At 47.2% G+C, this 15,027-nt stretch overlaps 1 protein-coding gene across 1 annotated transcript in view; it reads left to right on the plus strand.

Moving 5' to 3' along the window:
• The first annotated feature begins 5,909 nt into the window (after positions 1–5,909).
• The window catches only part of LOC121168272 (zinc finger protein 2 homolog), a 31,791-nt gene continuing 22,673 nt past the window's right edge, over positions 5,910–15,027 (plus strand). The window contains exon 1 of the mRNA XM_040998194.1: positions 5,910–6,048. Within this exon, the coding sequence (XP_040854128.1) occupies positions 5,965–6,048 (84 nt within the window). The 5' untranslated portion in view covers positions 5,910–5,964. The remainder of the gene's footprint in view (positions 6,049–15,027) is intronic.

Raw genomic sequence — 15,027 nt, forward strand, 5'->3', positions numbered from 1 at the left:
CTGGGATTAGAACCGGCGTCCATATGGGATCCTGGCGCGTTCAAGGCGAGGACTTTAGCTGCTAGGCCACGCCACCGGGCCCCAAGGATACTAGATTTTAAAATGATTCTTTTCTATGAATCAGATGAATATTCAACAGGAAGAAAAAAATCTGCTGGTATTAATAATTTATTAAAATTGATTTTTATGATTTTAAAATTGACAAACAATTCTATGGAAGAATCATTATCAATTCTATTTCTTCAGGATACGAATTGTTTTGTATTTTTTTTCCTATGAGTTAAAACACTATGAAATTTGGGCCCAGCAAAGTAGTTTAGTGGCTAATGTCCTCATCTTGAAGGTGCCGGGATTTCATATGGGCTCAGGTTCTAATCCCGGCAGCACCACTTCCCATCCTGCTCCCTGCTTGTGGCCTGGGAACCATTCGAGGACGGCCCAAAGCCTTGTGACCCTGCACCCGTGTGGGAGACCTGGAGGAAATTTCCTGGCTCCTGGCTTTGGATGAGTGCAGCACCTGCCATTGTGGTCACTTTGGGAGTGAATCATTGGACGGAAGATCTTCCCCTCTATCTCTCCTCCTCTCTGTATATCTGACATTTCAATAATAAATACATAAATAAATCCTTGCACAAAAATAAAATAGTATAAAATTAACAGTTCTTACAAGATTTATTTATTTATATTGGAAAGGTTGCAGGGTCAAAAGCACCTAGACCATCCTTTGCTGCTTTTCCAGGCCATAAACAGGGAGCTGGATTGGAAGTCAAGCAGCCAGAACATGAACTGGCACCCACATGGGATGCTGGCACCACAGGACGGATGGTTAGCCAGATGCAAGAGCATGTCAGTCCCATGCTCTACTTTCAACATAGCTCTCTGCTAATGTGCCTCAGAAGGGAGAAGATGGCTCAAGTGCTTGAGCCTCTGCTTTCATGTGGGAGATACAGATAAGGTTTCAGGTCTGGTTTTCACCTGACCTAACTTCAACCATCGTGACCACTGGGAGTCAAAGAGTAGATAGACCATCTCTCTCAGCATCTCCTCCTCCCTGTAACATATTCAAACAATTATTTTAAATGATTGTAAAAAAAAAAAAGATTCAGTATCACTGGTCATCAACATATTATCTCAGTGCCATTAAAATAGCATAATAAAAGACCAATAAGAAACACTGGTGACAAAATGAGTTGAATTTTCCAAATAAGCAAATTAGTATATGCATTATGGACATCAAGATATTATCTCTGGCCCTGCGGCGTGGCCTAGCGGCTAAAGTCCTCGCCTTGAACGCCCCAGGATCCCATATGGACACCGGTTCTAATCCCGGCAGCTCCACTTCCCATCCAGCTCCCTGCCTGTGGCCTGGGAAAGCAGTCGAGGACGGGCCAAAGCCTCAGGGACCTCCATCCGATGATTCACTCCCCAAGTGACTGCAACAGTTCAGGATTAGAACCGGCAACCATACGGGATCCCAGTACGTAACAGGTGAGGACCCTAACCACTAAACTATGATGCTGGGACCTCAGAAAAAGCTTTGAAGCTAGAAGGCAAAGCGTGTAAGTCTACAGTCAACAATCTTGTTGAAAGACATAGTTCTCTAAATATAATTATAAAAATATTCAGAAAATCAAACTGGATGAAGATTATTTTAAATGCCCATGATCAAAAGAACAACTCAGCAGTTCACAATATTAAAAAAACAAAACAAAACATCGTTTTCCTGACTATTCTCTCATAGCTTAACATCTACACTGGAAAGCACTGTTGATCACAAGAGGAAATTAACAAAGTATACACTGGCCCCATCACTTTTAAAACAGAGGGACCAAAATAAGTGGGCAGAGAAGTGGTCCCATTGGTCAATGAGAAAATCAGAACCTTTTGGATCACAATGACTAGAAGCTCACTTCTGCAAGAATACAAAAAAAGAGAGAATTTAGGGAAAATAGCCCTACAAGGAGCCTTCTTGGTGGGGGAAAAAAAAAGCAAGTAGTTTAAAATGAAACAGTGAATTTATTTCTGGAAGTAGTTTCTTTCTTTCTTTTTCTTTTCTTTTTTTAATGGTAGCAAGAGAGGAGGGGGATGGACCTTGGTTTCACAGATGCAAGTTTGCACCATTTTTTAACATTTGAGATGAAAAGGGTTAGTGAGTGGGCACTGGCAGATCAGGGAAAAGAGCTGCAGCCACGAGGACACTGAGACACAGTTAGAAAGAGAAAGAGAGTTTGGAAGGCACTAAGTTGTCCTTGCTCTCATGTACGACAGTCATGCACATGTGTGGCAAAGAAGTCTTGGCTGCGACAAATCATGGAGTGGCCTAGTGATTAGTTTAAGAGAAAGTGGTCTGTCTCCAAGACATAGTGAAGAGACTTTTGTTTGCCAGCATGCATACATGACAAGTGAAAAACAAAAGGTATTGGAACAATAGACGCAATTCCCCATTGTCCCCTCAAAATCTCAAGTTGTGGAAACAGGAGTTAATAAAGAGCTAGAATTCCACTTCTCCCCACGTGGATAACAACCAGGCCAACTTCACCTCTCCAGTCAGGAAAGCCCAGAACGCCCCCTCCTCAGGGACCTTCAGAACGGGCGCAGAGCCTTGTGGGAAATGTAGTCTCTCCCAATGACGTCACCTGTCCCGGGCCGCAGAAAGGGTCTGCCGGGTCCTTCTGCGCATGTGCGGGGCCGCCCACTCCCGCTTTCTCCCGCTCGGAAATCCTTCCGGCTGCCTGGGCTGCCGGGAGGTCCTGGGGTTGGAGAGTGTAGTGGTTCCAGGTGCGTGCGAGAGTGCGGAGGGAGGCCGGCGGCCCTGGTGAGGGGCGTGTGAGGGAGGCCGGCGGCCCCGGTGAGGGGCGTGTGTGCGGAGGGAGGCCGGCGGTCCCGGTGAGGGGCGTGTGAGGGAGGCCGGCGGCCCTGGTGAGGGGCGTGTGTGCGGGGAGAGGCCGGCGGCCCTGGTGAGGGGCGTGTGTGCGGAGGGAGGCCGGCGGCCCCGGTGAGGGGCGTGTGTGCGGGGAGAGGCCGGCGGCCCCGGTGAGGGGCGTGTGTGCGGAGGGAGGCCGGCGGCCCCGGTGAGGGGCGTGTGTGCGGGGAGAGGCCGGCGGCCCTGGTGAGGGGCGTGTGTGCGGGGAGAGGCCGGCGGCCCTGGTGAGGGGCGTGTGTGCGGGGAGAGGCCGGCGGCCCTGGTGAGGGGCGTGTGTGCGGGGAGAGGCCGGCGGCCCTGGTGAGGGGCGTGTGTGCGGGGAGAGGCCGGCGGCCCCGGTGAGGGGCGTGTGTGCGGAGGGAGGCCGGCGGCCCTGGTGAGGGGCGTGTGTGCGGGGAGAGGCCGGCGGCCCCGGTGAGGGGCGTGTGTGCGGAGGGAGGCCGGCGGCCCCGGTGAGGGGCGTGTGTGCGGGGAGAGGCCGGCGGCCCTGGTGAGGGGCGTGTGTGCGGAGGGAGGCCGGCGGCCCTGGTGAGGGGCGTGTGAGGGAGGCCGGCGGCCCTGGTGAGGGGCGTGTGTGCGGGGAGAGGCCGGCGGCCCTGGTGAGGGGCGTGTGGGCGCAGGGAGGTGCGGGGCCGTCGGGCTGCGATTCCTGCCCGGCAGCCGTGGGCTCCCCAGGTGGGGCGCTCGGGGCGAGGTTCCCGGGGCTGCGCCCTGCTGAGGATCGGGTCGGGAGACTGCGGAGGGCAGGTCCGTGGGCCCGGGCCGACTTGGGGGAGCTGTGTCGGCAGGCTGCGAGGTGGCTGGGGCGGGAGAGCGTGCAGTCCCAGCCCCGCCGCTGCCGTGCGCCCCCTGAAGGGGCGGCAGGGCCAGGGACCCCCGTTACAGGCGGGTCTCCCCAAGGGGCAGTTGTGTTGGTGAAGTTCCTGGTGCAGTGGGGAGACTGCCATTTTCTGTTACTTTCCAAGGTCGGTGGGTTCGCAGAGGGCGAGTGCAAAGAGGAAGTTGGTCCTGTCTTATTTGGGGTAACGAAGGTGTGGCTGAGTGGGTGTAAACCTGTACTTAGAAATCCCCTCCGAAGGTGCATCCCTGGGGCCTGAACCTTCACTGGCTCCACAGAAGAGGCAGAATGGCCACTCAGAAAGGTGGAGATCTCAGCTCTGCACGGCCCACGCAATTGTGAATCCTGTTCTCTTGTACTGCACCAGGGACATGTCAAAGACTGAGACCTGGACGATGGAGGGGGATGCGGTTGACTAAGCAGGATAGGCAGGGACCTAGGAATGTGACCTGCTGTAGTGGTGTTAAGGGGTACAGGGCCTGCCTGTTAGGAGGAGCGCTCTCCAGGGTCTAGACTCACTTCCAAGCATTCAGTCTCCCCTCATTGTGTCTGGAGGCAGAGTCTTCTAAGATCGAGCTACCGCCAAACTTGGGCTCTTGGAATCTTACTAATGTTCCCTCTATGCTGGCTGTGTTTGTAGTAGTTAAGGGAAAGCTTGCCAGGCTCTTCTGCCATTTAAGAAGAATGTCAATTTACTGATTTTTAATCAATAAATTTGATTTATTGATTTATTTGAAAGGTGGATATCCAGAGAGGAGGAGATACAGAGAGGAAGATCTTCCATCCAGCAGTTCACTCCGCAAGCTTCCACAACGGCTGGAGATAAGCCAACGTGTATCCTGGAGCCAGCAGCATTTCTGGGTCTCCTACACAGGTGCAGGATCTTAGGATTTGACAGTGCTCAAATGCTTTTTGAGGCCACAAGGCAGGGAGCTGCATGTGAATCAGGGCAGCTGGGACTAGAACTGGCGCCCCTATAGGATCCTGGCATGTTCAAGGCCAGGACTTTAATTACTTCGCTGTCGTGCTGGGCCCCAATTTATTGATTTTTATTTCGAAGAAAGAATTAGTGACCTTTCGTTTACTGGTTCACTTCACAAATGCCCACAACAGCTGGAGGGGCGCGCAAGGGCCAAGGACCCCCATTACGGGGGGCAGGGTCTCTAAGAGGCAGTTGTGTGGGTGATGTTCCTGGTACAATGGTTCCTGGTACAAGACAGAAGGCCCCTCTAGGTCTCCCATGTGGGTGCAAGGGCCCAAGGACTTCCAACATCCACCAATGCTCTCCCAGCCCGTGACCAGGGAACTGGATAGAAAGCAGAGCAGCCAGGACATCTGGAAGCTTAGCCTTCTACACCATGGTGTTGACTCCCACAATTTATCGTTTTGATGTTTCTGTAAAAGAAAAAAAGTGTCAGGTTTTGTGTGTTGAGATATGTCAGTATTTATTGTAAAGTGAACCAGCTCAGACTACTGAGCAAAGAAAATCCAGTCTTCACTATAGATCTGTGGCTCCACATTTTGGGTGGGCATGGCTGGGCAATTGGGATGACTAACTGAAGTGTGAGTGTTCTGGTGCCTAGGCTGGTCCTGATAGGTTAAGGCTGCTTCTGGCAGTCTCTGCTGGCTGCTGCGTTCACAGTGCAGGCGCGGACGTCTTAGTGTGTGTCCCAGAAGGCTAATGCCCCAGTGCCAGCTAAGCCCAGTGTCACTGTGAGACCACTGTGTGAGCACTCAGAGATGTGACCGTGAGTGCCATCAAGGCAGAGTGTGTTTAAATGTGAGCAGGTGCTGTTGGGATAGAGCAGGTTTTTCTTTGGGAAGAGCCGTATTAGAAAGACTCACTTGGATTCCTAGGTGGTTTCTTTGTATTAATAAGGATCTGTGGTTTCTATAATCCAAGTATATTTCTCTAACATGAGTTTTAGTGAAGAGTGTGTTTCTTCTGTTGTTGAAATTAATTAATTGTTTGGGGAATGATCATTTTTGCTGAATAGGTGTTTTAAGCCACCCAAATCAGTTATGTAGCTAAACTGGATCAAGTAATAGACTTGTGTGTATTGCTAGTGGGGTATTTGTTGCTTTGATTTGAGGCCTAAAAGGTTGTTATTCCATAGAGAGGCTTTTCTGTTCTTTGTTCCAGCTCATGTACAGAGTCTGGGCAAGAACGTCTTGAACCACACCACACCAGTCTCTCCTGGTTATGGTCCATTCTCCTTCTCTCCCAAGGATGCTTCCAGAGTTCTCCATGTGTTTCCAAGAAGAGCGAAAAGTGTACACTTCTCTGGTGAGCTGTTTACTTATTTTTTCTTTTGTGTTGCATTTTAGGAACTTGTTAGGGCCTGAGAAATAAAATGAAACACTTGAGGTAGGTCCATTTGAACTTTAGGGAGCTGGACATAAGATTAAGATAAATAAATATAAGCAGGTTACCAGCCCCTAGAGTCTTCTAAGTTAGATGCAGATTTGGCTGAAAAAAGTGTCACACATGTAACGTGACTGGGTGGGGTCTCAGAAGACAGCATGACAAATCTGAAGAAGACTGGCTGGCCCTGAAGTCTTAACTACCATCATTTTTGCCCACAAAGCCAATGTTGTGGGAAGTTTTTCAGTGTTAATATGCAGAAGAACATTCTCCACTCTCCGCATTAGAAATGGTTACCGTAATGCTAAATACAAGTAGAGTTTTCTCAAGTTTCTCCAGTTGTGTGGTGCCGGGCAGCTTTTGAACACAAATAAATCCTGGACTGGTTGAAGTACTGACTGGGCCACAGGGATTTCAATAGCTCCATGCATGTCTCTGACGTACAGGTGTGGGCAGGATAGACAGCAGACTCTTCAAAGTTAGATTTGTTAGGAACAGCCCTGCTGCTCGTCTATACTTAAAAACATCCAGGAAGTCTTAGTTAGCAATAGCTCAAGTTGTCATTGAATCGAGAGACTGTTTATACAGTGTTTTCCTTGAGTCTTCTGCCACTGTGGAAGCTACCTTAGACACTACATGTGGCCTTTCAGCCATGATGTCAGAAAGAAGTTTTCAGCTAAGGCCTTATGACCTGCCTGTGTGTACATGCCAGCTTGGTGAAACTGCGCTCCATGGTCTGTTTCTGGGATTTCTGTTCGTTCCTGTTGGTTTGCTCTGATTCTGTTTGCTGTTCCCCTGTGTTTGTCTGCTCTCTCCTGCTTCCTGTAGCTCATTCTGGTGTTCCATCCTGGCTCCCATCCTTATTCTGCAATCCTCGCAGACTGTCAACTTTTTGTGGTTTGACACCCCTGTTTCCAACTGGTCCCTCTTTTCTACCTTTTAAGATCATAGGTTTCACTCCCTGTTAGGTACGTTTTTGTGGCTATCCAAAGGATTTCTGAAGCTTAACAAATGGAAAATGAAAATTGTATCCTCCTCTAATCCCTTGCAGGTGTTACAGTTTGAGTATCCCTAGTCCCAAATGCTTTGGACTGTAAGTGTGTCAGATTTTGGAATATTTGCATAGTGTGAGACTTCGAACACGTTGGATTTGGCTTTTTAAGATTAGGGATGCTCAGTCAGTGATGCAAATTGACAAGAGGGATTTCTTCTGGATCCTGCTCTCTCTTTCTCAGGAGTGATGTCATCTGATGTCGTTTTCTGTTTTCCTCATTTTATTCTGGTGTTTGCACACGATGTCAGCAGTACACAGGGAGCAGCTGTGGATGCTGCGTCAGACATGTCACAGATGTTCCACGGTGAGGTGCAGTCCCTCGAAGCCACGAGACTTGTTGAACAAGGGTTAATATGCAGTAATAATGCACAGAGCAAAAACAAGATGCAGGTATTTCAATAATGTATGCCTTTTAGTCATATATTTATGCTGATGATTCTATATAGTTTGTGTTGATTAATTCACAGTTGTATGCTTCCTGCTGTCAGTGATGTGTCATGTTTTCAAACTCCTAAGACTGCTGTTTAGATTTTAGTTTATTCCAGTTGGTTAATTAAACACGAATTTAAGAAATATGTGTGCATCAGTTGTTTGTGCGTGTGTACAAGAACTATTGAAAGGAAGAGAAACTTATTTAAAATTGTACGTAAAATTTGAAGTGTTAGCCGTTTGTAAGTGTACAGTTGAGTAGGTTTAAATGTGTTCTCACGTCCTTGCACCACTATCCATCTATGGGATCTTTTTCATGTCACCTAACACTATAAGTCCTAAATCCATTTCTCTAGCCCAGTCTTTGGCAATCATTATTCTGCCATTTGGCTCTGTGAGTTTGCCTGTCCTGGGACGTTCATGTAAAGTGGAGTTATGTTAGTTTTGCTTACCCTAAAATGTCTTTGTACTTTCTTCTATAGAATTCCACTTCATAAATTGAAGGCTGCTCTCTTTTAGAGTTTTGCATGCAACTTTTCCTTTTCCTCGTGCTGAGAGTAGCCGTATGTGCATGTGCTGTTTTTCCTTTGGCTGCTTCCTGGGTCTTGTCTTTTACCTTTGTGTGTCAGCAGTTTGTCCCTAGCTTGGAGAAGTTTTCTTGGTGTCCATCATGACTAGGCGTTATCAAACCAGCTTGACTCTATGAATTGATGTCTTCCTCAAAGTTTTAACCATTGCTCTGCAACATGCATTTCCTAGTGAAACTACAATTACGTATATGTTGGATTGCTTTCTGCATTGCTCCAGTACAAAGACGTTAAGGTATCTCTTGATCTAATTTCAAGTTCCATTGTTTTCTTTTCAGTCTAATCTAAGCCAGCGAGTGAATTTCCCTTTTAGTTTTAACTCTAAAATTTATGTTTTTCTTATTTTTTCTTTTCTTTTAGTGTCTGTGCAAAATACAGTGTTTTTATAACTTCATTTAAAGACCTCAGGTCATTTATGAATGACGTAAGAATCTGTTGTGGTACTTGGAATATCTGGGTTAGTGTGGGTTTGTTTCTACTTGTTTTTCCACTTGTGTTGGAGTAATATATTCAGACTTCTTTACAATGACTCTGAATTTCATCCTGTAAATTGTAAATCACATCTTTTCCACAGTGGAAAAGTACTTTGTGTTCAGCAAAGCAGTTCCCTGGCTGGACTCGTGTTCCAAACTCAACCTTGGCTTTGTTTGTTTGTTTTGTTCTGCCACAATTATTACTACCTGTTTCTCCGTTTCTTTCAGTTTCCAGTGGTGCTTCATTCTTTGGTCCTTTTGAGTTCTCCGGCATGTATGTGGTTTAGTCCTCTGTCAATCATTTCATTGACGTTTAAATGCAAATTTGGGGACTTATTCTTGGCTTCTTCCCTTGGTTAACTCATCCCCCCAAAATCCGTGGTTCTCTTACCACCTTTAAATTTGGCCCTCTTGCATTCCAAGCCAGTAAAGCTGTTTATTTCTTTGATCTGTATGCAAAATGGTGAGCATTCTCTAGTAAAGCACCCACAGTTTTCTAGGAGTTTGTACTTTAAGTGTTCTTCCAGTGTAGTTTCTGCTTTGCTTATATATTTTTCTCGAGCTCCTCAAGTGGTTGTGCTGTGAATTTTGATCAAATTTGTAAAATTTATTTCTATTTTATTTTGGCAAACTTTACATAGTTGATTAGGGCACAAAGGGTCAAGAGCTACAGGAAAGTGGGTAAGACGTTTGTTTCCACATTGTTATGATTAGATCTGGGGTAAAGGGAAAGAGAGAAGCCGCACCCAGCCTCCCACCCATCCCAGGTCCCTGATGTGAGGCATGCTCAGAAGGTGCTGCTCAGGTGTTTTTGATAGTCCAACAGTTCTGAATTTCTGCCGATCTCACTATTCTAAGCATGATGAAATCTCTCCAGAATCAGTGCCAACACATGGCTGGGTTAGTTGGTTGATTTGTTCTGTTGTGGTACCAGGTGTCCTCTGCAGGCTCTGATGGACTGCCATATCCTCCATGTGCACCTGGATATGCTGTCCACTGTTCCATCTGAGGCTGTGAGACAGCTCAGCTTTGACACTTGCACTCCATGGTCAGACCATGGGAAGCTGCACTTCTCTTCATGGTTGGGCTTCTGAGATCAGCAGTTCAGTTGGAGGGATCCTGGAAGAGACTTTGTCTGAGGTGATCCCAGACCTGATTCTTGTGTGTGCTTGCCAGTACAGGGTTCATTGAGCAGAGTCTGTCACTTGAATTAGGTTGTGCATATGATGATGGTTACAATTGCTGAGTCAGTTCTATCTTCCACATGAAGCAAAGGGTGTTGCAGATTAGTCTGATTCTGCCCACCACACACTTGGCCCTCATGCAAACCAGTGGGAGCTGAAGCCTAGTCAGGGCGACCTGCAATAACCCCCACCAGGGCCTCCTCCTTCCCTGATCCCTATCTTGCCAGTATATACAGCATACTGGTCAAGTCTTTCCCACATCCCATTTAGTTCTCCTACATGTCAATGGGCATTGAAGCCTAGTTCAACCCAACCAACCCCATTATCCAGCCATACACAGGCTCTTGGGTGCCATTCTGTCCTGCCACCCCTGCCCCTGTCCTGGTTCTCATGCTCTCCAGTTTGAATGGTAAGTCAAGAAGGAGGTGCCCACTGTTTCCCTCCTGGGCCACTCCCACTCCCGGATCATGCACTTTCCAGGTGGTTCTGCAGTTTAGCTTGACAGAATTAGCCCCCAAGTGCCAGCATCTGCCAGCTGGTGCTGCGGAACAGCCCAGCCAACCTTCATCTAATCTGATTTATGTTTGCCCCAAGAGGAAGTCAGTTTAGCCTGGCTTTTCCCTAATCTAGCGCACATGAGGCCCACAGGCTTTGTAGTCCTGCCCGGTCTGGTCCGGGTGTCATGACCACGTCTGGCAAGGCCTGCCTCACTTCAGGTTTTGCCAGTGGGTGCTGTAGCCTGGCACGGCCCTGCCTGGCACGGCCCTGTTCCCTATTCCAGTTCAGGTTGGTGGAGGCTAAAGCCTAGACCAGTCCAGCTGGCACCCAGTTCCAGCCCTCATGTGTACTTCCATGTGTTGCACCTGGACCCAGCCTGACCCACATTCCATTAATGTGCTTGGATTTGCCAGTGGGTGATGTAAACTGGTGCTCCTTGGTTTGCCCCTGATCTGCACCAAATGTATGCCTTTGGGTGCCATTCACTGGCTCTTTCTGGGCTATTCCCTGTCGTGGTGTTTGCACGCATTTGCGTGGACTATGTCCTGTTGGCAAGAGTTTCCCAGGCTCGTCCATCAGAACCATTCCCAATGCTAGATCTTGCACACACGGGCGGGTCCATGAGCCAGCCCTACTTAGTCCACCTCGTGATCTAGCAGGAACAATGAATGGCCTTTCCTGACTGGCTTTCAACCCAATCTGGTTATTATTGTTGGGTATTACAGCCCAGTCTAGCCTGGTCCACACACAGACACAGCTCACACCTGGCTCAGCAGGGGCAAAAACCTAGCCTAGCCCATCCTACACCTACCCTGGTCCTCATGAGCACCAGTGGGTGCTGGGGTCTAACCAGTCTAGCACACCCAGCTCCAGTCCACACTTGTGCTAAGGAATGCTGTAGCCATATCCAGACCAGAACACAGCTCCCATTCCAGCCCCAGTGGAAACCCTAACCCAGCCAAAACATCTTCTTAGCTCCCCAAGTAGGTGTGTTTCCAGTTATAGATCTTTACACTTGGCAATGGTTGTTCTGACCCAGCTTGGCCTAGTCCCTCACCTGTTATGACCTTTGTGTTTGGATGCTGTAGCCTGACCTAACCAACCCCGATTCCTTCTACTCATTGGCAGGTGCTGGAACCTGGCCCTGCTCTGTCTGCTTCCCTCCAAGTCTCATGCAGTCTAGTATGTGTGACAGCCTAGCTGAGCTTGACCTGTGCTCCTGCACGTTTCTACTATTGCCAATGAGGTAAGGTTGGCTTGGCCCTGCATATTCGCCCCCTACAAAGCCAACCCACACATCAGCCAGCAATTGGAGTTACCCTGCTCAGGCTGTCCAACACTCACGGCTGAAACATGTGCTCACCAGTGGGAGCTATGACCCCTAATAGGTTCTCCAGCTTCTCATGTTCCCCTGCTTGCTCACTCCCTGACCTAGAGCTCACATATTCCAGCACATGCTAGGTTCTTGCCCAGCATAGCCTACCACTATATCTTGGCATTTGTATGAGCTGGAGGATGTGACGGCCCAGCCCACATCACACCGTGTGGTAGGATGGACATGCAGGTGCTGCAGCCTGGACCTGCCCACGTTGTTACCAGCCCCGGACCCATGAGTGTCATTGGGATCCATAGTCATTCCTAGCTCAGCCCAACTCCACCCCATCTGGTGAACTAATCAGCAGGACTACATACCTTGTTACATAGTTGGACTACTTTTATAACAATGTCTTTTCTTAATCTCTCCTGTGTGTCTGTGCTTAGGTTTTCTCTGTCAGTCACTTCTGATTTCTGTCTTATCTTTGGTATGCCATATCAAGTCTTTCTTCTATAGGAGTAATTAGTACTAGGCAGAAATAGGAGTATGGCCAGGACTCTTGTTGCCCTAGTATTTTTAACTTGTTTCATGGTTTTGTGATTCACAGAGTTCATCTTTGACTAAGAGTGTTTCTCCAGGTAGTAGTATCCTTGTTTGTGATTTGCAGTGTATTTCTGCTGATCTTTCCAGCTTCTGAGCCATACTTATCATCGCACGTTTTAGCCTTCAAGTTATAAAACCTGTATCAGATTAGTATTGTGTAAAGAGTCTGAACATCAGAGCAAATATGTATTGACTTACATTTACTATTCCAATGTCTGTTATTCTTTTGTATCTTCCCAGGATTCCTTCTCTCAGCATTTTTCAGTAGGATTTTGGTGTGCATTGATGTGATTATAGTCATTTTTAAAAGTTTTTGTTTTCTGGTTGAAAAATCTGAGTGACAGAAAAATAGAATCACATGCACAACAATCGAGAGAGAGAGAGATATAGAGAGGTCTTCTATCCAGAGATATATAGAGAAGGAGGAGAGAGAGAAAGGGGAAGATCTTCTTCCTGTTGATTCACTCTCCAAGTAGCCTGTACAGCTGGAGCCAAGCCGATCTGAAGCCAGGAGCCAGGAGCTTTTTCTGAGTCTCCCACATGAGTGCAGTGTCCCAGGCTTTGGGCCGTCCTCAACTGCTTTCCCAGTCCACAAGCAGGGAGCTGGATGGGAAGTGGAGCAGCTGGGATTAGAACCAGCGCCCATATAGGATCCTGCTTTTGGATTTTCTATATACAGAATAGTGTCATGTGCAAACAGGGATGTAATTCTAGTATTCACAATACTCCTTGCTCTTTTACTTATTTTTTCTTTTGCAATTACTCTGACTAAAACTTCTCCTGCATGGATGCAGGAGCCCAAGGCCTCAGGCCATCTTTCTCTGTTTTCCCAGGTCACAGCAGATAGCTGGATCAGAACTAGAGCACAAGGGACTAGAACTGGTGCCCAGAGGATTACCCTGATGTGCTACCACATTGCCCGTTAGAGTTTTGTAATGTCTTTCCTTCTGTGAACTTTGGTGTGGTGGTTTGCGGTTTTCTAGGTCCTTCAGATGGCATTGTCACATCATTTGATATATTTCTGGTTTTTGATGTAGCTGCTTAGTGTTATAAACTTTCTTTTCAGTATTTCTTTTGCTGTATTTTATAAGTTTTCATATGTGGTAACTATCTTGGTTTGATTTGATTTGAGGAATTTCAGACTTTCCCCTTTGATTTCTTCAGTGTTACCTTCCTTGTTCCTTCACTAATGTTTATTCGTTTGCTGTGTATCTGTAATTTTTGAAGTTTCTTTTGTTGGCTTCCAGTTTTATTCAATTTTGGTCAGAAAAGATATCTGATATAAATTTTGAAAGATATATTTATTTGTATTGGAAAGGCAGATCTACAGAGAGGAGAGACAGAAAGAGATTCCATTTGCTGGCCCAGCCCCCAAGTGGCCTCAACAGCATGAGCCAAGCCATCCCAAAGCCAGGAGTCTCTTCCAGATCTCCCACGCAGGTGCAGCATCCCGAGGCTTTGGGCTATTCTTGACTGCAGGGAGCTGGATGGGAAGTGGAGCAGCTGGGACATGAAGTGGTGCCCATGTGGGATCCCAGTGCATGACAGGAAAGGATTTAGCTACTGAGCCTTGCGCTGGACCTTTCCCAGATCTTTCTAAGGCCAATCCTCTGGTGATGAATTCATTGTTATTACTTGTCTTGTGAAAGATACCCCTGTTGTGAAAGATTGTGTTTCTGGGTATAGTATTTTGGTTGGCAGTTTTTCTTTTTTTTTTTTTTCTTTCATAGCTTCGAATGTATTATTATTCTCTCTCTCTCTCTCTTTTTTTAGCATTAATTTTATTTGAAAGGCCGAGTTGAAGAGAGAGGTTGAGACAGAGAGGTATTTCGAGAAATGGTTCACTCCTCCGGTGACTGAGTCAGGCTGAAGCTAGACGCCTGACATTCCATCCTGTTTCCACGTGGGTGGCAGGTGTCTAAACACCTGGGTCATCTTCCCCTGCTTTCCTGGGAGACTTAGCAGGGAAGTGGATTGTTGTGGAGCATCAGACTCAAGCCAGCACTGATGTGGGGTACTAGCCCAGCAGGCAGCAGTTGAACATGGAGCATCATTCTATCTCCCCCTACTTCTTTGCTGAGATGGTCTAATATTGGCTCACTGAAATGTGACTGGACAGTTTTCTCTTTCAGTTCGTAGAATGTTCTTTCTGTGTTCCACTTATGACAGTTTAACTATAATGTGTCACAGGGAGTTTTCTTTCTGGCCATGTCTGTTAGGAGACTGTGTACTGTGATGCTTGCTTGCATCTTTCTCCAGATTGGGACTATTTTAGCTTCTTTTTTGTGAATAGGTGTTCTGTACTGTCAGGATCAATCGAACAGACAATCAGAAGATGCTTAATGGAGAAATGCTTTTATTAATCTTCACTGCAGCCGTAATCCACACTTTGAGGATAGCACACTTTATTTGAGAATACACAGACTTTTATACCTGAAAAGAACACAGGTGTTGCACTAAAGGTTTCATGAATCCTTATCTTATGTGAAGCTAGTAATTCTTAGAATAATTATTGTTGGGCCTGGCGTGATAGCCTAGCAGCTGAAGTCCTCACCTTGCACACGCTGTATATCCCATATGGGTGCCGGATCTAATCCTGGCAGCTCCGCTTCCCATCCAACTCCCTGCTTGTGGCCTCTGAATATGGATTATGGCCCAAAGCCTTGGGACACTGTACCAGCATGGGAGACCCAGAAGAGGTGCTGGGCTTCTGGCTTCAGATTGGCTCAGCTCTGGCTGTTGAGACTGCTTGGGGAGT

This window comes from Ochotona curzoniae, unplaced genomic scaffold (assembly GCF_017591425.1).
Source record: "Ochotona curzoniae isolate NIBS_2020 unplaced genomic scaffold, NIBS_Ocur_1.0 patch83, whole genome shotgun sequence".
NCBI classification, from domain to species: Eukaryota; Metazoa; Chordata; class Mammalia; order Lagomorpha; family Ochotonidae; genus Ochotona; species Ochotona curzoniae.